We start from the raw sequence: 26,744 nt of genomic DNA, 5'->3' as shown, positions 1-26,744 counted from the left end.
AAATATAAAAATCACCTCACGACAGATTCTTCTAAATCGAATAGCGTTCTTAACTTAAAGATATATTCCCTCCGTCCCGGTAGTTTGTATACATTTGGTTTGGACATGGAGACCAAGAAAAAATGTAAAAAGTAAGTAAAGTGAGATGAAAAGTGATTAAAGTGATGAGACCCATTTATATTTAATAATAGATGTGAGATAGTGGAGGAAAATAGTGGGTGTAATAGTGTTTATATTATTATAGAATGGAGATAGTGGAATAAAGAAATAGGTGTAATAATGTTTTATATTATTAAAAGTTACTATATTTGGAATGTATAGAAATGATGGGACGGAGGGAGTAACAAATATCGTTGTCTCACTAACTGAACTGCTGGAGTTGACTTTATCATCTATAAAAACCTTCCGAGAGCAACTCCAAGGCATTAGACCTCTTAAGTAAAAGTGTTTATGTGGCATCTACATGACATCTATGTGGCTCATTTTAGATAATAGATAAAAAATTCTATAATCCAACCATTACCCCTTAGCAAAAAAATATCGATAACTAAAAGTGGGGTAGCTACATTTGTAAAACTCTAAAGGTATTATGTATAATTTTAGATAATATAATTATATATAACATCATTAGAGTGAACCTAGAACCTCTTAGCTATAATTTTATATAATTATCTATATATCATATTATAACTAACAAATATACATAACACTCTTGGAGATGCTCTATGATTTCTTATATTTCTCACCAAGCTATTATAATTTGAGTTGACTTTTCGAGTTCAAATGAACCTTAAACAAACCATTTAGCTATTCAGAAAATCATGACTATCAAGAATTATGTCCCGATGGTCGATTAAAGATTTTATAATCAAGATGACTATGAAACTCATATAGAATTGTTGAGCTGGAGCCTTAAAAAATCTTAAACGAGAATCGGAAGAAATATTCAGTTTATTTTTAATCTCGTATGACTAAGTACAAATGCTAGCGACCATCTGCAATCAAATTCTGGCCCTAATTAATTTCCTGATATAATTCTATCCTAATCTAAACATCAGCACTTATAGGCCCACTTATAGGCCCATATCCCATACATATCACCTACCTGAACATTAAGCACCACTAAGTGGACCAGACCCCACGGATACGTGCTTTTTGGAGCCCACAACTAGATGATCGCTTAATAATTTAGAAGGCATCTTCGTCATCTTCTAACACCCATAGTCAGGAGACTCAGGACCCAGTGTCATATCAGCCTTATACTCTGTGCGCGCGCGTGTCTGCTATGTCAGTTTTTCCATACCTTTAATTTTATAATCAGGAATGGTGATGAGAATTATTCATACAATCTACAATATTGGAAATAAAGGCACACATTTTAGCTATGTAACCATACCACTGGCAAAACCATCACAATTATTTCCACTTCAATCACGAAGATGACACGGACCTAATTAAACTCTTCTACTCTTTCATAAAGCACAAGTACAAAGAGTTTCAGATACAGTGCAACATGTGAGAGGTAAAACGAAGCGATAAAAAGAAGAGAGCTCAACCCCACTGCACTTTATTTATCAGATTGCACAAGGTCACAGCAGAGGATCACTACACGCTTTGCAACATCTTCAATAATTCCCATTACTGGTGTCGCGGGCCTGAATTTCCAGCACTTGTCCAAATCTGCAACAGTTATTTAAATTTGTTATAAGTGTGAATCACAAGGGCACTGGAATATAGACAAAGGTGCACATATTGTTTTGAGGTGATAAATTCTGGTAGGGCGGGCCTGATTTAATGGCACTTGACAAGTTTAATTGCATAAACATTCCTGGTCATGATAAGGAGTACAAGCTTTATAATGGCGAGTCGGCAACTAAAATGAAGCATCAAGAGGTCATATTGCTCTATAGTGTAATTCTATTACTATATAGTTACAACCATGAAAAAAGATTGAGTGGTTATATTAACTATTTAACTCCACTTCCACCAAACTCTTCCGAGCTTAGGATGAAAAGGTGGTATTAGATTCCATCTAACCCTGTCCAGTTTGTTTCTAAAAAGAAAGCTACAAACATATATGGTATTTAGAAGAGAAAGAACAAATTCCACTCATTACCTTTCTTTTCGACCCTATTCAAGAAAAACATATGGGAAGATCATTAGTTTTAGCAATGATAGGCTCTCATATGACAAACAGATAATAAACAGCTCATAAACCTTAAATAAACTAGTTTCTTTGTCAGCTAGAGAAGACATGTAGTAGAAACAGAGCAGAAACATTGAACATAGTACATAGGACATAACTGCATTAATGAACAGAAATTTTCTCCACATATTGTAAAGGAAAAACACATCCACTAAAGAAGGAAATGCCTCCACAAGAGTACCTGTAGCCAGAAGCTCTCTTGTTGGCACGTCAAATTAGTCACTAATCCATTTTATGCCGATCACGTGAGTTTTAAGTTATGATTAACTTTGAATAAGACGATCAATCCTTTATCACACTCAAAATTATCTTGCTGTTAACTCATTTCCATACAAGACGAGAATAGCAAACAAAGTCCAGTGTTAGCAGCCCTTTGCTATCATATGAAAGGTTGAATGCATCATAAAGAAAAACTAAAAGCGACAATGACAACACCCCAGTATAATTAAGTATTCACTGGACGAGTTCTACATACAGACACTCAAAAAATGAAATAAAATGCAAAATCACAGTTATGTTGCATTTTAATTTGACTTATAGACTGTGAAAGTTGCATGTGATATGTGAAGATATTCTGTACAGCAACTCTTTAAACTCCACATTAACAACACAGTTTCAATATTGGAACACTTTGAAATGATATTTTAACAAGTACTGTCAAACTAGACACTATTATGTAGTTCCACTCAACCGTTTTAGTGTTATACTTATATATGCAATTTAATTACTTCATTCTAAACTACCATCTACCTTTCAAAATATCAGAATAATGAACCAATCAACAAATCTCAGCCATGTTGAAGGAAGTAGAATCACTCAAAAAACATACTTGGAGCCTGTTTAGGCAAACTTTAAGTCTGTGGCCTAAAGTCATTTTCAACTTTCAAGTGACAAAATGTTTGTTTGTGTAATAAGTCGGAAACTAACTAAAAGTTATAAATAAGTATGAAACTACTGACTTAAAGCTATAAATTAGTAGGAGGTACTCTTTTTTGAATGACTTATTTTATATTTGTGATTTATCATGATAAAAACAAATATCATCGTTTAAATAGATAATCTATCAAATTTATTTATATTATCACATTTTTAATAACTCATAAGTTACCCGTAATACAAAATTACCTAAACAGACAATTTGTACATAAAACTTTAGGTTATTAAGCTCCATTATATTTTGGCATACAATTGTGAAAATTTTGTCTGATATGTGAAGACATTCTTCACAGCTACCGTATAAACTCCACATCGACAACACATATTCATTATCGGAATATTACTAAAACAAGTACTGCTCAAACTAGATACAATTGTGTAGTTCCACTTGATTATTATATTCACAATTTACTAATTTATTGATCATACATCTCTTAAGTAGTTCAACAACTATATTTCGTGAAATAAGCATTACGCACAAGATCAGAAAGTCAAATGTATACGAACTGTTTGTTCAAATACAAATTAGTGTAGTGTAAAAACTACAAGCTGGTGATTTCTAGTAAGTATAACACAGTCACATATCAAGCGGTTTAAATCAGTACTAGTTTTTGCATTATTGCAATGAAATAAAGCTCATCACCTTTAATATTTATGAACCAATTGATTAAGTAATTCACTTTATTAACCGAGAATGATGTAGTATAATCATCCCCTATCACTTCTAATGTTGTGTTTGGTTGGGGTGAATGATTCCGGAAGGAATTGAATGAAAAATGAACTACATTATGGGCAATTGTTAACAAATTTCATTCCTTCCTCCATTCCATTCCTTTCATTATGTGCTAGAGATCATACCTTCAATTTGAGATGGAATGCTCCATTCTCTCCTACCCCTAATTTCTTCTCAAATCTCATCATAGCAATTTTGCACTCACTTAAATTTATTTCAAAACTTCCCTCCTATCTCTGTTAGTTTCAAGTATTTTTACTCATTCCATTCCATTCTCCCCAACGAAACACAACATAAGTCTAACATTTTCAAAAATCAGTGTAGGAGAATTCACAAACACATTGTACCTGTTTATTTATCCGATGCATCGCGATCACCGGGCTTGATCTCCTCAGGCACAGGATCAACCTTCCCAGGCTTGCTGCCGTTGTTCTCAGCACCAGGATACCTAACAACCACCACAGGACACACACAATGGTGCACACAGTAATCACTGACACTCCCCAGCCTCCCTTTGGCATTCCTTCCGGACGCTCCCACACCCCTACTCCCCATAATAACAGCACTCAACCCTAGCCTCTCAATCTCCAAACAGAGGCGCTCCTTCATATCATGATCCTTGACAATATGTATCTTGAACGGCACGTGCGCCTCCACCAGGGGCTGCGCCACGTGATTGGACTTGATGTTGGTCAAGTTATCGAAATCCTCTTCGAGCTTCTGCTGGGACTCCTCGGAGGGATCGTCGGGGACGGTGATGTCGCCGGAGCCCCAGTCAGCGCCGTAGAGGATGGAGGTGGGGCTGACGTGGAGGAGGATGACGGCGTCGCCGCGGCGGAGGTAGTTCTGGACGGCCCATTTGACGGCGTAGGCGCTCTCGTCGCTGAGGTCGACGGCGATGGCGATTTTGCGCTGGGCGTTGGAGGTGGGTGTGGAGGGCTGGGGGAAGCGCGGGGAGGCCGGTTGGATTGTGATCGCTTCGGGTCGGTTTGGCTTTTGGGAAGATGACATGCTTGTTGTTCTGGTGTGTTTGAAAGGGATTGATAGAGATATAGACAGAGATGTGTTTGTGTGTGTATGTGTTTTGTAATGACGATAGAGCGGTTGGAGAATCGAGTTCTGACGGTGACCACCGCCTTGTTAATGTGATTGTGTCTTGCCTCTCATAAGACTTCAGATATTTTTAATGTTGTTTATTTTTAGATTTTTAGTTACTCGTATAAATTATATTCAAAGAGATTACTTTATATAAAAATGTGATTATCGATTGGATGTTACTTTCAATTCAAGATTTATTTACTTTATATAAAAATATGATTATCGATTGGGTGTTACTTTCTATTCAAGATTTATTTAAATTTTATAATAAATTCTACCCAAAAACAGAAATTTCAATTAAATTAAATAAAATTAACAAATCAAAAAATATAATTTCATAAATTATTTAAAATCGAGAAATTTTAGCATAAGAGTATCCTTTATATATTTTTCTATACATTAATTTCACTCTTTTAAAAAAGATAATCATCATAATATCAGCTGTCCACAAAAACTTCTTTACATTAATTTATGGTAATAACCATATTTATATATCATGATACAATATTTTATTTATCTTAGAAATTTTGATGATAAAAGTAAAACAAATTTTCGGACAAAAAGAAAGAGTAAAATAAATTTGATTTTGATTTTATCTTTTAATAACTACGCTATATGAAAAAAATAACTACGATAATATAAAAAATTTTCAGATATGTTTTTTCTAAATTTTATACAATATAAGTATCTGGAAATTAATCAACACAAATTTAATAAATAAATATAAAATGAATTTATATCCCAACACAGGAACTGGAAATCAAGGCCTCCAAACCCTCAATTTTGCCTAGCAAAAGCAATCATCAACAAATTCCTAGTAATTCGAAGCCAGAGAGAGAAGGATGCCTCAAAGGCACTCGAAAAACAACAATGATCTTGCGTTCTTCACCTACGATGAGAAGAAGAAACTCGGGTACGGAACTCAAAAACAGCGTGTCGGGAAAGACTCGATCAAACCCTTTGATGCCTGTTGTCTTTGTTTGAAGCTAATCATTGATCCGATGTGTTGTCGAAAAGGTCACATCTTTTGTAAAGAATGCATTCTCGAATGCTTGTTAGCTCAGAAGAAAGATATTCACAGGTCCCATCTGCTTCTTCCACATTAACAACTAGTTGTTCATACACAAGTTTCTGTTAAAAACATATCGTTTCAATAAAAACTGCATAGCAAATGCCACTTCCGATTAATTATAATATAATACATGATGCCGCTAATTGTTTTAGTGTGTAGTACCAAATAACCAGAACATGACTATCTCTGTCTTTGTGGATGTATGAGCATTTGTTTTTGTTAAAAGTTTTTGCTTGTATGTTGAGGAAGTAATTTAGATTATGGCGGTTTATTCGAACTAGTGTAATTTCTAAGAATGTATAATTATCGACTAGTTGTCGTATTAGGATTTGGTAACTTGTTGCTTTATGCATAAATCTAATGTTGTATGCATTTTTTTATGGGCAAATTTTTGTTAAAATTAAAAGCACAGTACATGACTGTAGTGTAATCCCTCCCACCTCGCACTCTTGCAGAACAAAAGCGCACTATAGGGCATAACCACTACATGCACTACTTACTACATAAGGAAGTAGGTACTCTCATACTAGAGAAAACTAGTGACCAAAGAAAGTGAGCACAAAAGAATAGACTAGAGATTCTGATGTTAAATTCACATTAGCGCACAAGTAAATGATTAAAGTGTGTAAATGAACATGGAAAATTTATGTTGAGCACAAACCAAACGGAAAATCAAGCGTTGAATGCTTGGCAGCTTAAACAATTCATGAACTGTTTTGGTTCTGGTGAACCAAACTGAGTTCAGTGCAAACAATTTCATTGGAAGCATGGGTTTTTCAAACTTGTTAGCTTGATGAACTGAACATCAAAGGGATATTAGTTTGAGAGAGATATATATATATTTTTAGTTCACTCATGAGTTGCAGGTAAATGGGCCGAAGGACTTCACAATAGATGTAAGGATCAGGTTAAGAAGTGGTCTCTATGTATTAACCAAATATTAATTTGTTCAAAGGCCTTTAGTTCGTTCAGAACAATTTCTTTTTGTAATTGTCAGTTCACTGTCGGGCGCAGCACTCATTACCTTATTGAGAAAAGAAAGGAATTTACGGTTTACTTTTGGTTTTGCTCATGTAAAATGTGATATTCCAAGTGCTAAATTTATCCAAATTAATCAAACAAATAAGAAACTAATGAAAGCCGTATAAGTATTGAGTACATATTCCAGCTTCTTTACTGCTCTGTTTGTCATTTGCTCATTCTCAACTCTCAAGTATGTGAATGACTTTATGTCCTCGTGTAGCTGGGTCTGTCTTTGTAGTACATTGACCTCCTGATTATTTTTCAGTCTCCATTCCACTTATTTATATAAGATGGTGGAAGTTTGACATTAGAAAGATCTAGTTCACCAGGTTTTTGTGTAATAAACCATTGCATTTCTGTTGAGGTTGTACAAGAATTGGTTTTAGTGTCTGGCAAAAAACAAAGAAAGATTTTGTTTTAGTATTACTTGTTCAAGTTTAAAGTTGCAACTGTGGATGTCAACTTGACTGCTCTCTGAAGGCATGCAGGATGCTAAGCCTTTAAAAAAATACTATTTAGATGAAGACCTGCTTAGCTTGGGTTATCTAAATGACTTTGTACATCAATATTTTCTTAAATAAAATTAATCCGCAATATTTCCTCTGTACATAATTGTAACAGTTTTATCTATCTAATTGCTGTAACTTGATCGCTTCAATACAAAATGATCGTGTAAAAATGTTTTCATTTTTTTTCGTCCAATACTTGAATGCATGTCATCTCCGTTCCCCTCACCAATGGGAAAAAATCAGTAAGACCTTGAGATGTCTATTACAGATCTTTGTAAGGGCTGTGGCCTTGTAATTTATATCTTTTAGTTCTTTATATAAAAATGTGAATTCAAGTTCCAAGGTTTGTCTTGTCCATGGATATTTTTACCATAAGATTGCTTTTTATTGCTTTGAAGCATTAATACCTGAGCATGTCTGTGCATTGAGTTGCATGTAATAGTATGCAGTTCATTTTTCAAATGAATGCTGAAGGTTCTCTTGTCTATTTCCTGGCAGGAAGCTAGCAGCTCATGCTACGCAGCAGAAGCAAGATAAAGAAGAGAAAGAGGAGAAGTTAGCGTTGCAGAAAGCTAAAGAGCTTGATGCATTTGATCAGCAAAACCATGGTGCATTACCCCAATACACTGATAAGAATTATAACAGAGACAAAAATGGGTTTCATGGAGCCAACAGTGTGAAGGCTACATCATATGAAGAGGAAGCACTGAGAACAATGAAAGCATTTTGGCTGCCCTCTGCTACACCAGAAGCTCCGTCAAAGGTAGAAGCACCATCCACCAGTACTACTTGTCCAGAAGGCAATGAAAAACTAAAGATGAAGGCCCTCTTCCACATTCATTTCACAGAGGACAAGACTGAACAAAAAAAATCCACATCTTTTGACAAGTCATATATTTGTCCAAGCTGCCAGGTCACAATGACCAACACAATTGCGCTCGTGGCCCTGAGCTCTTGTGGACACGTTTTCTGCAAGAAATGTGCAGAGAAGTTCATGGCAGTTGATAAGGTCTGCATGGTTTGCAACAAGGTATGCAAGGAAAGAGATTTGGTATGTCTGGAAAAAGGTGGAACAGGTTTTTCTGCTCATGGAGATAATCTCGAAGCAAAAGATTTCAAGCATCTGGGAAGTGGTTCTGGGCTTGGGCTGGTTAGGCCTGCGATGAAGACTTGATCATGTTGAGACAATATTCAGAAAATTAGTAGCTGGTAATTGATAAACACGGGGTGCATGAGGTTTACAATAATATTCATCTATTTGATCTATAAGTGCAGTCATCAGCATCACAGGTGTGATTTCTTTTTTCTGTGTAACTTATTCTATCCAATATATTTTGTTCACTGATTTATCCAATAATGTTAACTCCTGATTGGAAAATTTGTCCGAAGCAACTTTGTTGGGGTTTCATTTTAATTGGAATTGAGAGAATACCCCTCGTGAAAGAGAGGGGTGCCTTCAATTTGCAGGGACCAAAATAGCCTGAAGTCCTGAACAGATCACAGCTCTGTTTTTCTTGTGGACCTACCATTATGAAACATCCTAAACAATTAGAATATTATTGCAGGCTGCAGTTGTATTGCAATTACCCTGTCTCATACCAGGTAATGTTAAAAAGCGTACAAAGTAAATTAGGCACTCGAACACAGGACTTAAGTCACTACCAACTTCACCTAAAACTCATACATTATGAAAAATGATTTGACCAAAAGAAAGTGCACAGCCACCTGCAGGCTGCAGACACACTTAGTCGAATAGTATACATTGCTTTTGCTTGAGATGAACCTCTTCAGTTCTCAGTACTTTCTTGGTTACAGCATCGACCTTTCTTATCGCATTTTCCCATCTTTGCCTGATCATGCTATATGGACTATGGTCATAAATTTCACACCATGTTAAGCAGATTTATTAGTTTTCTTGAGTCTGTTTATTCAGATTATCAGATGTATGTATACTGTAAAGTATATGATGTAGCTGTAAGATAACTTTTTAATTCCAAACAAGAAAACTTTTCTCCTCTGTAATAACATCATGTCTTTAAGAACAACTATATCATGATCAGCTAGTGTGCGTTTTGTACTTACCTATTACTATATACTTTTTATATAGTATAAACCCATTTGGTACAATGTATGCGGTCACAGTACCATAGATATATCCTGATACAGTTTCATTGTTGGCCTAGTTTTAAATAAACTAATGAAGCTATAGATATTTTCATCATGTACCAATAATGGAAAGATCAAGTTGCATTGCTTCGAAAGTACTTTTTGTCATATTCACGTGACGTCAGCACGAATCTGGATGATTATGTCATACTTATATTTGTTTAGTATCAGCGGCTGCTGAGAGCTTTGTATTTGAAATTTGTTAATATATCTACCACCTCCTCAGGTATCTGTAAATTATACTAACACATCACTATGCAAACAAATGTTATCAAGTATCAATAATTATCTATAATAAGTGCAATTCCGTGATTATGGTTCCTTTAATAATGATTCCATGACATAAAATAAAATTCATCGGATCCAAAATGGTTTTCTTTATAGAGATTATGCTGTATATGATAATTACACACTCTTATGTGTTAAAATTTGTAAAATCTACTCTCGTGACTTGTTAATATAAACTTAAAGATATATTTTGCTAATGGTATGTTTATAATATAGAGTGCAATACATGCATGAATACCAAATTAATTAAGTTTAGTTGCTTTATTTAATTTGTGTTGAGGTATGGATTTCTGCATTCTTACATCTCCATCACATTATAGTTTTATTATGTTTAGCGCGGTACTTAGTTGATTTCTCTTGGTTTAAACGAGTGAACTAAGTGGTTTTTATTGACTAATCTATGAACTGTTCATACCTAAACAAGTTAAAACTAAAAATAGGATAATCAACACTAGTGATGTATCTATTCCACTGTCCAAACAAAACAAAACGATGACCCACCCCAACCTCTCCCCACTAATATTTTATTCTTCTCCTTTTTTTTTTTTGTTTTCCTCTCCCCAAGAATAATCTACATAACAATTCTAAATTGAAAAATCTCAGAGGGGCCATGTTTGATCTATTTTGCTGAGCAAGTGTAGTATAAATACTAAGCAAGTTCCATTGGAGGGCCATTATTAAACTCTTGAACCTTCTTGTGATACTTATACAAAAGATAACAAAGGAGAGAAAATTAAATGGCAACTTTTAAGAAACGTCCTTGGACTCCTGAAGAAGACATGAGGCTGGTGGCTTACATCAGTAGATATGGCATTTGGAATTGGAGCCAGATGCCTGAACATGCTGGTAATTACCTTGATCTCATCATCATATATGCTAGGCTCTTTCGTTCTTTGTAATTCAAGGGTTATATTTAGTGATGAATGTACTAATTTACTCAACTATATATGTTGCATTTTTCTTTTTAGGCTTGTCAAGGAGTGGGAAGAGTTGCAGACTGAGGTGGATGAACTATTTGGATCCACAAGTGAAGCGTGGTAATTACACCCAAGAGGAAGATGAAATTATAATCGACATGCGTCATATTGGAGCCGGGTATGGGTGATTGTTTAGTCTATGTATACATCTATGCTAATTGCTATTATGTTATCTTACAAAGTGAACAACGTTGTTGTTATGTTAATCAGATGGTCGACGAAGTGATAATGAAATCAAAAACCGTTGGCATACTCACCTCAGGAAACAGACAGCTAAAGATATGGCCGTGGAAACCATGGCACCAGTTACGGAGACAACAGAAGAAGAAATAGATACAATAATGAATTATGATAATCTCAATGAATTTTTATCTCCAGAAACTCCGGATGTCGAAGAAGCCTACGAAGACTACCCTATCTCATCCTACATGCTAAACGTTAATGCTTACTTGAACAATATTAATGCCCCTCCAACATTTGAAACTAGTGCAGATCCTCACACAAGTTTCTGGAGAGAGCCATTTTCCTTGGAAAATATCTACGACATCGATGAGTATGTAGCATATGTTGATCCTGAGATTGGAATGCCAAACCTTGAAGATTGGTTCGGAGGTCCTTTTAATCCATATTATGACATGCTATGACACGATATTGATACGGGACATGACACAGTTCGAGTTTAATTTGTGAGAATATATTTGTACACGAAATTACGGAAAATTATGAATGGGATTACAAATTCTACGTATATGTACTTTAATAGTTAAGAAATTTACCACATATGCAGTTCCTAATTTGTCAATATCCATGGTTTAATTTAAATATGTGAGGCTTTTCCCGGGAAAAGTTTTGGTTTGTTCTGAATCAATCTATACAGTATACTTTCATTGTAGGGTTTTTCAACATTCGAGAAAAATGGAATTTTTTGACTGATCACGTTCTAACTAACCTTAACTTCCAACGGGAATTTTCTGCACTTAGAACCTCCGACGTCAACGGAAATATATATAAAATTGTTTCTCCCGGCTGCAGTTCGCATCTGTAATTCAGTTTGTACATTTAAACTCTAAGGATTACCGAAAATTTATTTCCGGTTAATGAAAGCAACTTAAAATCTTAATTGTAAAGTTGCTTAATACAATTAATCATGTTTTCGTTAGAGCTTCATGATTCTTATTTCCTATAGATTTTTGCTATGTATGTGCGTAGCTCAATCATTCAGATGGTTCTTACATCATTCTTTAAGTTTAATTAAGGGTTATAAGCTCTCTGATAATCCATGTGACTTTTTTATTATATGTAATCCTGATTATGTCCCTCACAATTTTAACATTATTAATGCTTGTCCACATTCAGTACTTTACAGCACAAGAATAAAGAAAGTTGGAAACAGGAATCTGTTAACATGCATTTTACAGTTTTTGCCTTCCCCAAATATACTCTAACCTGTTAGTCTAAACTCCGAACCTGTTTTGGTATCTCATTTTTTTTAAAAGAGAATTTTAAATTTTACGGCAGGGTAAATCTTGTCCAAAAGTTAATTTTTATTTTATCATATATATCACACAACATACACAAATATTAAAAAAAAAACATTAATAACATTAACACGATGTTTGTAATAACATTTTGAAACGAGCACCTGATGCATAAACACATCTGGTTTGGCATCACCTTCCATGCATCTTGGCTTAATTAATACTCCCTCCGTCCCTGTTTATCTGTCCACTTTTAACATTTTCACGCATATTAGGAAAATTTAAGTTTGATAAGAAACTTCCATCAATACCCTATTTAATGCCTTAATTGTAGGAAAATACTAGTGGGATTACTCCATTATCCAATACAAATTTGATGAATCAGTGAATAATAGTCATGATATTTATAGCTAGAAGAATAAAGTCAAAGACTCTTCAGGTTATTAAATGAAAAATTTTGCTTTGGTTATATAAATGGACAGATAAAAATGGACAAGTTTTTACTTTCAAAGTGGATAGATAAATAGGGACGGAGGGAGTATTATCTTTATATAAATTTCCTTAATTGCTGAAGAAGTACAGCTCATGATGTTCTTTCTTCATACTACTTTCCATAAATACTTGTTTATGATCATCAAGACCTTTCAAAACTCCTGCATAACAGGACAGGCAGCATCAAGCCTGAGATTAAAGTTGACATATGATTCTGTGTTAGACGCTAATCGACGAGATACACATGCTTATATTAATTATATACTTACGGAAACATCATTATTAGGCCTGTTTTAGGGTATATACTTAATATTGCTTAATATCTGTGGATAACTATTTGGCCTGAAATCTGCAGATCATGTGTTTTCATCAATTAATTATGTTTAGGATTGATTAGTTAATTGTGTTTAGCCGCCTTCACTTTGTCTCTTTGCGCGAACACGACTTGGCTCATGTTGAAATACACATAGCATCTCCGTTGCTCCGTACCTTCCTTTTCATAGACTCGCAACTAAAAATAGCTCCTAATAATTAAGGGCAAATTGATACTTGTATATTCACACCGGTCCATAAATTAAGACGATATTAAAGGTTAATCGACCATAAATTAATTTTAGTTGCTAATTATGTCAAGCATTAGCTAAGCAAGACACTTCACATGCTGACGCCCCTTACTAGTTTGCATATATATAATCGATCAACTTGCTGAATGCTGATAGTGGCGATGTAAATTATACATATAATTAATTAACATGCCAGCATGAGCACGATCGGATAGCCCAGTGGTTAAGGGTTTATCCTCTGTCGTCCCAGGTCATGGGTTCGACTCTGGCTCACCCCGAGAATATCTTCGAACAGATACTCACTTTGTAAGGCTATAAGCCATATTAGTCAAAAAAAAAAAAAAAAAAATTAACATGCCAGCATGATCAGCTTTATCCTTGTCATAAACAACTTAGCGAGTTTAAACGATTGATAAAATTAAATAGGCTCAGGGCTGTAATTTGAGCAGCTCAAACTCGAACAAAAATCAGAAAGAGTTTTTAATTACGTATGATACTAAAAGTATTTATTTGTTGTTCTAGCAGCTATCTCCGATCGAGCGAATTTAAAAACCGCTTAGTTCATGATTTACCAGCTTTTAACAAATATGGGAACCCAGTTTAATTTATTAGAGATTGAATTACCATTCTTTTATGAAACGAGGACCTTCATTAATTTCTCTGGTCTCTTCGACACTTCTTACAATACTGTATGATTTTTATTTTCATACACACCATTTTCATTTTAGATTTTCATCTAAATACCTTTTTAGTCGTGTATTTTATTGAAATTATTCCATATTTTCATACACACCATTTTCATTTTAGATTTTCATCTAAATACCTCATCTTTGATGTATGCCAGGGGCACGCATACATCAGTTGCAACTTACAGTTTTCCGTTGCATATGAGGTTGCACGCAACCTCATATGCAACCTCCATATGCAACTAAATGCAACTGAAAACTGTATGTTGCAATTGATGTATGGGTGCCCCTGGCGGGGCTATTAGATTGCAATAGAATCAACTGAATGCAACCTCATATACAACTAAATGCAACCATATATGCAACTGAATTCCTGATTTCGAGTTCCAGTTTTATCGATTCCAAATATGAGGTCGAAAATGACATTTGAAATCTGCAACTTGAAATCAGGATTTGTAGTTGCATATATGGTTGCATATGCAACCACAGTATTTTTGAAAATATTTTAGAGAAGGTAGTATTTTTAAAAATAAGATTAGATAAGGTAGTATTTTTGAAAATAAGATTAAAAACGTGGTTATGAATAAAAAAAACCCTTGTATAAATTAGCTTTACTGAATACAGTAAGAACCGAAGAACACAGATGTTAGAATTTCAATCTTTAAGAGTAACTTGTTACATATAAGTATGCTTAATTATATAAAAAGTAATTTAATCAACTGGTCCTCTGATTTTCTTTTTTTAAACGAGTGAAGGTGCATTGTTCTATCTTGACTAATCTATGTACAAGAATTAATTAAACAGATAAATTAGGCACCCTTATATTATTTGCAATCAAACTGATCATGATTATTCCATTTGTATAAACTAACAAAATATTTATCGTTTAGATAAAGACAAGCGAGCACAGGACGACCAGATCTTGCGAAATGCGAACCCACCCCACCATCTATTTCCACGAACACATATTTTTGGTAAGTGTACAGAACCAAACTTCCACATTGTCAAAATATACAATTTAATTTCCCATTACATGGCTGCGCGAATATATATATCATCTTTCCGTAAAGGAATTCATAAGTTTTTCACACCAGATAAAAAAATGTAAATTATAAGTGGAAGTTTCAAGCATTTCTATCACAACTTCAAGCCTATATATCCGCTACACTAACGACTCCTTGATACCCATATCCCCAGTCTACTAGATCGAACTTACTTCGAGGCATGAGCCCGAGTACGTATAATTCTTGTTAAGGAAAAGCTAACCTAGCTACTGGCAAGGTAGAAGCTTATAATAATAAAGTAAACGTTTACTGAACTAATTAAGTCTGAACAAGGAAAATCTGTGCGTCAAACAACGTTGTTTGACAAACCCTAGGCCGAAGTGTGTATCTAGATTCGTACGTGGCTTTCCCACTCTAATTTCCACATGATATCCCTCTCAAGTTAGACTCTTATCACCGTTTAGGTTACATGTCTGGTTCATCTTTCTTTTCTTCTTCTCCGTTTAATATCTTGTTTTCTTCAATTTTCGTATAAGATTGCTCTGATAGCTACACTACAATATTATTAGCTAGTATATGAGTAGTCTGTATTTACATCAACAATTTCGTACATATATAACAGTGATTTTATTGAATTGGCGATAACATATATGCAACTAAAGATTCATAAACAGTTTTTTTATTAAAGATCCATGTACAGTTCTATTTACGCGTAGATACGTATTCGTTAACGAAGCTATAAACGGTCAAATATTAACGTCTGTTGCGTTGCTTCGAAAGCACCTCCTTTTATTCCAATTCAAGAGACTCCAAAAGCGAATTCGGATGATAAGTCATACCAGTGATTGGTTCATGAGCTACGGAGACCTTTGCATGTTAAGTTGTTCGGTTATATCAATTTTATAGATTATCATTATATAAAATATGTTTCTTCTGCCCCAATCAATTTTTATATTTTTTATTAGATGGCCGTTCAATTTTTTACATTTCAAAAACTTTTAACTAAAACTTTATAATATAAAATCAACTAAACCCACTATTTTTCTCCATTATACTTATTTTATACCTAAAATATCAATTAAATTCACAGTTATCCACGATCACTTTGCTTATCTTTTCACCATTACTCTATTTAATTTTTTTAACTCCATGCCAACCATAATGTAAATATTTTAAAATAAAGATTTAATTTTTTTTATTTTCAATAAAATACAAAGCATGAGTTTCAAATAATCGGAGCTAATAAACGATCCTAACATACAATTATTGAAAAATTATAAACTTAGCAACCGAAACTCAAGAGTTTTATAATAAAAAAGAATATTTTTATAATAAAAAGAATGGCGGCATGGATGTAAGTTTGTTAGCCGGCTAGGAGGTGATTGTTGTAATATTAGCTTGATCATCATTTTCCCGCAACATAAACCCTATTCTAGTAAAAGTTACGTATACTGTAATTTTGCAAAGAAAAAGGAGCCATTTGAAAATGGTTATTCTGTTTTAAATAAAAAGTAATTATATGCTAATTTTGAAAAAAATAAATAAAACTTGGTGGTATACATGATTTCGACTTTCTTCGTCTAAGTTTTATAACAAAAAAGATGTATGTTTTGCGCTGTACCAATTTGATTTTCTGCATATAAACGAGTGAAGTGTATTGTATATATTGAGTCATTGACTAGTCAATGTACAAAGACATATAAACCGAGTCACTAAAACGAGGACAATCAACCACCCTCCCTCTCCTCCCATATGTTCTCTGCAAGCTTGTGAGTAGTGATGTATATTCCATTGTCAGGTGTCAATTTAATAATAATAATAATAATAATAATAATAATAATAATAATAATAATAACAACAACAATAATAATAAAAAATAAAAGACAAGGACATGACGACTGCAATGTGGACACTCACCCCAATATTTATTTCCAGAAAATGTAGTATAAATATGAGAAGACTAGTAAAGGATCATTATATTTTAACATATTTGCACTCTCTTGGTAATATTACTAAACAGAACGAATCAAATCAGAGAATATGGTCACCTTCAAGAAATGTCCCTGGACTCCTGAAGAAGACATGGTGTTGGTGAATTATATCAGCCGATACGGCATTTGGAATTGGAGTCAGATGCCTAAACATGCTGGTAATTAGCTAAATCTCACCATGTTCTTGTGTCGCTCATTATAGGATAATGTTCTAATTGTGATGTGTACTAATTTAGTCTTATATGTCGTACTATTTGTTAGGCTTGTCGAGGACCGGAAAGAGTTGCAGATTGAGGTGGATGAACTATTTGGATCCGCAAGTTAAACGTGGTAACTACACTCAAGAGGAGGATGAAATCATAATTAACATGCGTCAAAATGGAGCCGGGTATGCCTGAAAGGCTGAAATTCATAGATATAAAATCATGTCGCTAGTGTTCATGGCTTTGATGAGACATTACCAAATTTTTATAGCACTCATATTTTCCAAACTAATCTAATTTTGTTGTTATGTCATTCAGATGGTCTGCAATTGCAGCAAGTCTTCCAGGACGAACAGATAATGAGATCAAAAACCGGTGGCACAGCCGCCTCAGTAAACGATTAGCCAGCAATAGGGTGGAAAGCATGGAACCATATACGGAGCAAATAGTTTCAGAATTAGATACAATGATGATTGATGACTACCTGATGGATTTTGATTTCCCGGAAGCTCCCAATTTCGAAACAGAGAATGAAGACCACAGTCTTTCGTCCCATTCGTTAAACGTTGGTGCTTCATCGAACAATAGAGTTCCTCCTGCATTCGGAACTAGTACTGAGGATCCTCACGTAAGCTTTTGGAGAGAACCATTTTCACTGGAAAATGTTGACGACATCGATGAGTATGCAACATATTTTGATCCTCAATTTGGAATGCTAAACCCTGAAGATTTGTTCGGAGAGCCTTTCAGTTCATATTATGACATGTTTGAAATATGTAGTGGTAGTGGTTCTATATATAATTACGTTTGAGCGTATTGAGAGATAGATAAGGTTTTTGCCTTCTGCTCATATACATAGCTAGCAGAGATATGGATCATGACATGAGTTAATTCAGAGAAATATCTATTTGTAAACTAAATGAATACGTATTAATTATACACTTATACTACTCCCTCCGTCCCAGTCAATAGTATACATTGGGGGACGGGGGCGCGGCACGGACTTTAATGCTTCAATATAATATAGTTTTGTGAATTATTTTTAAGATTTTCTTTTTTTGTATAAAAGTATAACATTTATATTTTTATACAAAAAAGAAAAATCTTAAAAATAAATTGTAGAACTATGTTTTATAAAAGTCTTAAAAAGCGTGTCGAGCAGTGAAAAAGAAACGTATACAATTGACTGGGACAGAGGGAGTAATTAAGACTGGTTATAACTTATACCAGATCAACTTGCGTAAATCTATTTTTGAAAGAGAGGAAATGAGAAAATCATTAGCTTATCAGTTCTTGGTTATCGTAATTAAAAAAGATCCTCTCTTTCGTACTGTAACTGTAATATAATCGTTGGATAGTATGCTGTGGCATGAATTTAAAGTGTTTACTTTTTTCTCCGCATCCACTTTCTAGTTCTCCAATAAACACATTTAATTATGGTAAATATTAATTCAAGATTGCTAGAGCTACAGAGACGTACTCACAGTTTGATTAAATCAGTGGTGATCAATAAGGTGCATGTGTAATATTACGGGTTCGAATTATTTTCATTTTCAGAAAAGAATTATATATTCCTTGGAAGTTATTTTTTTAAAATAATATATTATAAAAGACATTTTTTAATTTAATTTTGAAAAGAATATACGAATATAACCTTTATTTTAACAATTCCATTTTACCAAACAGACCCATTGCCCGTGAAGTGTCGAAGACAAGTGTGGAGGAGTATTAGATATTATTCTTTATCTCTTCCTGGGTGGAATATGATTATACCGACTCGACTCGTATACTTAATTATTCAATATTCAATATTTTTATAAAAAAATTGATTATATCCAAGCATTTATAATTCATAATTACACAAATACACAGGGATCAAAATTATTTGTCGCTGATTTTAACATATCATCATACTGATATTAAAAAATCCTCACTAAATTTTAACTAATAAATATTAGACTTGAGTTCGGGCTGGCTTAAACCCTACTTCTGTTTACTATAATTGAGCATAAACAAACTTAAGTATAATTACTTTCACTTATAAATTCAAACCATTCCATGAAAGCACATCATCCATAACAAATCTCTTGTGATAACGACCTCAAACTAAAATGCAGCACGTGTGTATATACATGCATAATCAACTTGCTCGGTAGTGGCCGAAAATAATCAAGCTGCCTGTAGAGAATGAAGGTCCCATGAACCCCATCTCTGACACAATAATTTTGGTGTTTGATCACGACCCTCAGTTTGACAGTTCATTGATAAGTTTATTTCTGGACAGCTATCTTTATTCTGATAGGAAGGTCATGTAATCAAGAGGATTTTCCTTCATATATAAAATTCTTGTATAAAACTAGATATAAAATCTTTCACAAAATAAGTTTTAATAATAATATATATTGATATCATTTCGTGTTCAATATTGTGTATAAATCACTACTCAATCAAGAAAGACTTACTTATCGTTGATAATGGTTTCACTGTTTTATTACGTATATGAGGTATATATGATGCTGGTTCGTCAATTCCTCACTTTTATAGCAAAATAACTCATACTCCTGTGTAGCAATTATTTTCTGATAACATCTTAATATTTCAAATTTTGTAAGTAATCTTAGTTTTCCAAAATTTATCCTGACCCAAATTACTCTTCGATTACATGATTAATTCCCAGAAATGGCCTCCTTCAGCTAAGTTTGATTCTATATTTTACGACATTGCTAAAAACGGTATTTATTACTCCTTCCGTCCCATTTTAATTGACACTTATTCCTTTTTGGGACGTCCCAAAAAAAATGAACCTATTAAACTTACTATTTTTGAACACTACTTTTCACTATTACACCCACTACTTTCTTCCACTATCTCTATTCTATAATAATATAAACACTATTACACCCACTACTTTCCTCCACTATCTCAAATCTATTATTAAAATTTTGATGGGTCCCACCACTTTACCAACTTTTCAACCTTTTTACTACCTTTTTCTTAATCTCCGTGAAAGTCAAAGCAGTTCAATCTTTTCGGGACGGAGGGAGTAGTATTCTCGTCAGTCGTCCGTGCCCTAACAACGACCAAAATTCACACGTATAAAAACTAGTGCCCTACAGCCACAAAGCGCTCATACACCTTCAACCTGGTCAAAAAAATCACCACATTCGGGCTATTCACTCTGGAGTTCACATAGTTATATTCAACTTCTCGTCAAGGTTTTGGTAGAATTTTCGCACAAATACAAAACTCTAACAAATTTTGATATATTTTATGCATATATATCCGCATATTGTCGGGATCTAAATTATATCAGAACAATATTCATACAGATGGAGAAAATCCTACACGGTTCATTTTTAATGCTGTATTTCGGTAACTTGACTATTAATTCTCCAAAAAAAAAAAAACTATCACCTAGATGACCCTGTGTCTATATTAAACATGTGCAAGTACATCTTATATATAACATGTCCGCAATCAACTCATAAGATACCAGATATATGTGGCTCATATTCTAACTTATAAATGGCATAAAATATAAAACGTTGGGTATTAATTGATCTCGCAAACTATATTTGACTGGATATATACTACGCATTACATAACCCACTTGTTATAGTATTACAAGTAACGACAATAACATCAATATCCTTTGTGAGTGTAGATTCGATAATATTAGTGGTGAGGTATTCAAGCGAAATGTCATGTACCTGACAAATTCGAGTTGCTTGGAAAGCACCTTTTCTTTTGTTGTATTCTGACGCCAGCACGGATGTGGAGGATTGACGTCATTTTGCTTTCTTCTTCAACTGTAAGAGCTTTAACTGGAATATCCAGTCCAGTTACTTAGATGGTTGGGCCCGAAATAAAGTTATTGACGATTTTATTGCTGGTCGAAGGAATTAATATTTTCGCCCGTAGTAAATTAGATAGGTTTTTCAAAAAAATTGAAAGCTAGCTAAGCAATTCACAAAAACAGATGGCGCGTGAAACTGACCCACTTTTTAGTTCTGTAAAATAAAACTCAGCAAACCAGCTGAAATAGAAATTATGAATGATAGATGCTTTTATCTAGTTTAAATCTCAGATAATCACTCAAATTTAGATGTGATACCATAATAATTGTGGTCCTACAATATGGTATGGAATGACATGTGGAAAGGGCATCTTCCACGAGTAGTGAATATCTTCGGATAAGAACAAATACGGTAATCGGTCGGATGTGCGAATTCGATTCGTTAGGATACGTAGATGCTCTAAAACATCTTGTTATTTATGAATTTAGAAGTGTTTACGTTGTTGACGCTTACCCGTGAAATTTGATGAGTAACAACAATTTAGAATAGAGCTAGGTATACTAAGATTTTACATGCGAGGGCCGAATAACATAGACATAGTTGGTATTTAAATGGTTGTGTAATAATTTTATTTTCAAAATCATGGTTGTAAAATTCGATAATAAGATTAAATTATTGATTTAGAATTTATTGAAAAATGTCTGTTTGTGTAATAAGTCAAAAGTCGGCTTAAAGTCAGAATAAGTCAGAAACTAACTTGAAGTCATAAATTAGTTTGAGATACTTTTTTCAGTAATTTAAATTTTTACAATTATTTTTGATAAAAATTACTTCCAGGTCATAACTCATAAGTTACCATAAATCACTTTTATTTTTATTATTATATTTTTAACAATCCATAAATTAATAATAAGTCAAAATTATCGATTTAGAATTTATCGCAATATATAATCGATAAATTATTCCTTAGAATTAATCGTAAAACAATGTTCAGAATATGTTAATTTCGGCTTAAACTGATAAATCCTAATAAATCGTTAAATTATCGCCTCATGCAATATAAGACTGCAATTCATTTGGAGCTTACCGGCTCTCACCGTATACTTGTAACTTGTATGCTTACCGAGGACTGTGATAATGAGTATGCAAACTTATTTTCGGGTTCGGGGTCTTATGTATATAGCACGCTTCATACGTTCATGTAAAATATAATAGAATTGAATAGAAAAAAATATATTTTTGATTATGATATTTTATTGAATAATTTTAACATCATTTATTATAATTTATGTTATCTTTAATTCATTTTTGTGATTTTTTATATTATATTTATGACAAAGTTTCATTGATTTAGGTATTGTTATTGTATTTAAATTTATTATTTTGATATGGCAAATACATGTATATAGATAATTAACCATAATTGTTTTATTAGAAAAATAAAACCTTTTCAATGTGATTACTACTTTCGCTCATATTATCATGAATTTTTTGTAAACGCAAATAGCCCGCAAATTCCTAAGAAACAAAGGCTACGCAGCTGCACAAAACTAAGTAGACAATACGAAGTACTCACCAGAAATGGGGAGCATCGGACAGTCTTGGTGTTATTTGACAAACAACATACTCTATTAGATTTGCGTATCCGCTGTAAAGCAAAGTTAGAGATATTTTTTCAGTGAATTAAATATTTTTAATAAAAATTATTCATAAATATAAATTATTTGTTAATCATTTTTATTTTTATTATTCTATTTTTAATAATTCATAAACCATCAATAAGTCAAAGTTACCTAAATAGATATTTTATGCTCACAATTTATCATATAAGTCACGTTAACCGTTTCGGTAAACTTAAAATAAGTGATTTTTGCCTAAAGTAAAAAAAGTGAAGTAGAAGTTAGTTAAGACTTATAAGTGATTAAAGTGTTTGGGAAAAATTAAAATTCATGAAACAAAAGCTAGGAATATTCTTAACTTTTTATAAATATTTCTCGGCTTTTTACACAAACAGCACGAATAGGTGTTTCTAACTTATAATTTCAGAATTGGGGTTTAAAAGCTCCACCCAAACACCCACATAAACTCAACCAAATAGACTCTTAATCTCTTGTAAATCGTTTCGACTTCATTTAAAAAACTGTTTATAAATGAGAAAAGTTACATGTGAGAAGTAATTTTCAATTCACATGTTTAAATAAACTTTAGATAATTTATAATTTATTGAATATAAAAATTATCAATAGAATAATATATTATTATATATCATTTTTAAATGGTTTCATGTATCTTTTTTAATTCAAATTTCAAAAAAAAAAATCACTAAAAAAATTAAGATTTTCTAACATCTCAGATTCTGACTTATAAATTTAAATTTGATTTATAAAAAGTGTACGCAAATAATATGAATAAACTGTTTCTATACATTGCAAATAGAATTTAAAATAACCCGTAGGTATGACTCTAATTAAAGGCAACGTGCAGGTAGGAAGTAAATTCAAAGTAAAATTTGTATAGAGATTATAATATTGCGCAGAACTTATTAGTCCTCGTTTAGTTTGTGTTGTACCGTCTATGAGGTATTCGTGTTGTATCATCTTTGTGGTATGGATTTCTGTTTGTTTAATCTCTATCATCACATCATGGTTTAGTTATTATGTTAACCGACGTATTAATTTGATTTCTCACTGTATAAACGAGTGAACTAAACTAATCCAGTGAAGTATCGTTTCCACTAGCCAAACAAAACAACGCAATTACAATTAATATACAAGAAAGCACCGACGAACGACTAGACTGTAGGTTTCCACCCCAAGTCTCCCCCTATTTTCTTTACTTTACCTCCCTCCCAAGATCATCTATATACAAAAGAAATGTGAAACCGAAATTTGTTTGATGGGCCATGTTTGTGTAAGTTGAAACATATATTTGATCTATTTTGCAGAGCAAGTGTGGTATAAGTACCATGCAAATTCCATTGAAGGGTTTTTATTAAACTCTTGAACCTACTTGTAATACTCATACGAAAGATAACTAAGCAGAGAAAATGGCCACTTTTAGGAAATGTCTTTGGACTCCTGAAGAAGACATGAGGCTGGTGACTTACATCAGTAGATATGGCACTTGGAATTGGACGCAAATGCCTGCACTTGCTGGTAATTACCTTAATCTCATCATCATGCTAGGCTCTTTTGGTCTTTCTAATTCAAGATTTATGTTTAATAATGCATGTTTACTAATTTAGGGTAGCATGTTGTTATTAGGATTGTCGAGGAGTGGGAAGAGTTGCAGGCTGAGGTGGTACTTGAACTATTTGGATCCACGAGTGAAACGTGGTAACTACACTCGAGAGGAAGATGAAATCATAATTAACTTGCGAAGTATTGGAGCTGGGTAGGTTTCAATCTGCACTATATATATACACCCTCCGGTCTTGTTTTAACTATTGAAAAGTCAAATTGGCTAGACTTTAACCACAAATTATATATATTATCCGACTTTAAAAGATTAAAAAACTTACTATATTAGAAAATATATCTAATACTCTTCAAAATCCATTTTTCAGATTTTTAAAATAATTAATATTTTTTCTAACTAATGGTCAAAATTTAGTCAAATTGATCATTTAATAGTCAAAAGAGGACACATAATATGAGATGGAGGTAGTGTATATATGATTGTTATTTGTTACTACCTCCGTCCCATTTTAACTGTTTTTACTTTTTCATACGTATTTTAAGTTGTTAAAAAATCACATCTAAATATAATTATTCTTTGTAAAATTTATATCAAATAAAAGTTTAAAATTCAAACTTTTATTTGATATAAAAATTGAATTTTACTTATTAAGTGTTGATAATATTTTCTTACACCTCAAAATATGTGTCAAAAAGTTAAAAATCAGTTTTCAAAAAAAGAAGATTACTGTATAGTGAATGACGTTAATCTTATGTTAATCAGATGGTCTGCAATCGCATTAAGGCTCCCCGGACGGACAGATAACGAAATCAAAAACCGCTGGCACTCCAAGCTGATCAAGAAACAAATAGCCAATGATATGGCCGTTGAAACCATGGCACCAATCATAGAGAGAATAGAAGCAGAAATAGATGCTGATCTATTTCCAGAAGCTCCTGATCTAGAAGAAGACTACCCTATCTCATCCGACATCCTAAACATGAATGTTTACTTGAACGATAAGCCGGTCCCTCCTACGTTTGCGGATGCTCATACCAGTTTCTGGAGAGAACCATTCTCATTTGAAAATATTTACGACATAGATGAGTATGCAGCATATGTTGATCCTCAAATTGGTATGACATACCCTCAAAATTGGTTCGGAGGGCCTTTTAATTCATATTATGGCGTGCTATGAAATTCTGACTTGAGAATATGCTTGTAAATAAAGTAATTAAAGAAACACCATAATGGAAAAATTGAATCATTATATTTAAGAGCAGTTTACAATACTACAAGTTGTTCTTAGTTTTTTTTGTATACGGACTGTCCCAATAATTCTTCCTTCAGAATTATTCTGAAGGTCTTGAGGTAAACTTGAAATCGGGTCTTTTCTGTGCTAAGAAATTGTCGTAAACAAAGTACTAGTGATTTACGCATAAACAGAAGTACCAACATCCCTTTTTCTCCCAAAATTGAGCACCCTCAGTAAAAAAAATCGGTTATATATCAGCGGATATAGTCCTTTCATTATAAAGAACTTCAACATTTTTTTTTATTCTAAACAAAGATCCTAGTGATTTAGTACACAGGAACAAACAGTATCATTTTTCCCTCCCAAAATTGAACACCTTTGACATAAAAAAATCTATCAGTAGTTCATGAATATCCTTTTATTATAAAGAATTTCTAAATTTTTTTATCCTAAATAAAATCCTAGACAACATCATCTTTCTCTCCAAAATTGAGCGCTTTCAACATAAAAAATCTAGCATTACCTAATAAATAATCATTTAGTTATAAAAAAAATTGGATTTTTGTATACTGGTACATTGCATCTCTATTTATATATGCAAACAAAAATATAGAAATAGCGAAAAATCTGTTTTAGTGTATAAAAAAATATAATCAACTAGGATTAATATATTTTCAATGATATTAACTAAAATAATAGATTAATATAATATAAAATAATGATTATGTTGAATTTCTCAAATCTCAAAAATATTATTGTACAACAATAATAACCGTAATTATTGACTTTAATTTGAAAATATTATCTAACTCTTTCTTCTCATATATTCATATATAATAAATTATGATGATTCATTTATATTGGTACATTTTGATAAAACTGTCCCTTTTTAATCCGCTTCGCATCAAACCTTAGATTAAAGTTGACAGACGCTTATAGATATATACACTTCCAAAACATCAAGTACTTCGGGCATGTTCTAGGGTGTCCTGGTTGGATTATTAGTAAGATTTTTTTTTTCCTTGATAATGGATTATTAGTAAGGTTTGGATCCTGTGTAATTGTTTACATTATGCACACACGTCTGGTA

General features: G+C 33.0%; 4 protein-coding genes across 4 annotated transcripts; 3 read left to right on the top strand and 1 right to left on the bottom strand.

Moving 5' to 3' along the window:
• Positions 1 to 1,399: 1,399 nt before the first annotated feature.
• On the bottom strand, positions 1,400 to 5,049 carry LOC108205966 (universal stress protein PHOS34). Its single transcript, XM_017376101.2, has 2 exons — positions 4,223 to 5,049; positions 1,400 to 1,680 (listed from the first exon to the last, which is right to left on the bottom strand). Exon 1 carries the CDS (start codon positions 4,884 to 4,886, stop codon positions 4,227 to 4,229), a length of 660 nt encoding a protein of 219 aa, XP_017231590.1. The 5' UTR covers positions 4,887 to 5,049; the 3' UTR covers positions 1,400 to 1,680; positions 4,223 to 4,226.
• Positions 5,050 to 5,705: 656 nt separating this feature from the next.
• On the top strand, positions 5,706 to 9,037 carry LOC108206348 (E3 ubiquitin-protein ligase CSU1). The gene is made up of 2 exons (XM_064088297.1): positions 5,706 to 6,054; positions 8,076 to 9,037. Exons 1-2 carry the CDS (start codon positions 5,816 to 5,818, stop codon positions 8,749 to 8,751), a joined length of 915 nt encoding a protein of 304 aa, XP_063944367.1. The 5' UTR covers positions 5,706 to 5,815; the 3' UTR covers positions 8,752 to 9,037.
• A 1,709-nt stretch (positions 9,038 to 10,746) lies between these two features.
• Positions 10,747 to 18,321, top strand: LOC108207802 (uncharacterized). The gene is made up of 7 exons (XM_064086941.1): positions 10,747 to 10,877; positions 11,000 to 11,126; positions 11,219 to 11,231; positions 11,278 to 11,620; positions 17,252 to 17,380; positions 17,484 to 17,610; positions 17,744 to 18,321. The coding sequence occupies exons 1-7, from the start codon at positions 10,769 to 10,771 to the stop codon at positions 18,234 to 18,236; spliced, it is 1,341 nt and encodes a 446-aa protein (XP_063943011.1). The 5' UTR covers positions 10,747 to 10,768; the 3' UTR covers positions 18,237 to 18,321.
• Positions 18,322 to 24,268: 5,947 nt separating this feature from the next.
• Positions 24,269 to 25,597, top strand: LOC108207800 (transcription factor MYB14). Its single transcript, XM_017378231.1, has 3 exons — positions 24,269 to 24,377; positions 24,486 to 24,615; positions 25,183 to 25,597. Exons 1-3 carry the CDS (start codon positions 24,269 to 24,271, stop codon positions 25,595 to 25,597), a joined length of 654 nt encoding a protein of 217 aa, XP_017233720.1.
• The last annotated feature ends 1,147 nt before the right edge of the window (positions 25,598 to 26,744 follow it).

Source organism: Daucus carota, chromosome 2 (genome assembly GCF_001625215.2).
Source record: "Daucus carota subsp. sativus chromosome 2, DH1 v3.0, whole genome shotgun sequence".
Lineage (NCBI taxonomy): Eukaryota > Viridiplantae > Streptophyta > Magnoliopsida > Apiales > Apiaceae > Daucus > Daucus carota.
Note: the sequence above shows the minus strand (reverse complement) of the source record. Positions and strands in the feature narration are given on the sequence as shown.

Coding starts and splice junctions, on each gene's coding strand:
- LOC108205966 (XM_017376101.2), bottom strand. CDS start 4,886: ATGTCATCTTCCCAAAAGCCAAACCGACCCGAAGCGATCACAATCCAA.
- LOC108206348 (XM_064088297.1), top strand. CDS start 5,816: ATGCCTCAAAGGCACTCGAAAAACAACAATGATCTTGCGTTCTTCACC. Junction 6,055..8,075: donor CAGAAGAAAGATATTCACAG/GTCCCATCTGCT, acceptor ATTTCCTGGCAG/GAAGCTAGCAGCTCATGCTA.
- LOC108207802 (XM_064086941.1), top strand. CDS start 10,769: ATGGCAACTTTTAAGAAACGTCCTTGGACTCCTGAAGAAGACATGAGG. Junction 10,878..10,999: donor CCAGATGCCTGAACATGCTG/GTAATTACCTTG, acceptor TTTTCTTTTTAG/GCTTGTCAAGGAGTGGGAAG. Junction 17,381..17,483: donor TCAGATGCCTAAACATGCTG/GTAATTAGCTAA, acceptor ACTATTTGTTAG/GCTTGTCGAGGACCGGAAAG.
- LOC108207800 (XM_017378231.1), top strand. CDS start 24,269: ATGGCCACTTTTAGGAAATGTCTTTGGACTCCTGAAGAAGACATGAGG. Junction 24,378..24,485: donor GCAAATGCCTGCACTTGCTG/GTAATTACCTTA, acceptor TGTTGTTATTAG/GATTGTCGAGGAGTGGGAAG. Junction 24,616..25,182: donor TTGCGAAGTATTGGAGCTGG/GTAGGTTTCAAT, acceptor TATGTTAATCAG/ATGGTCTGCAATCGCATTAA.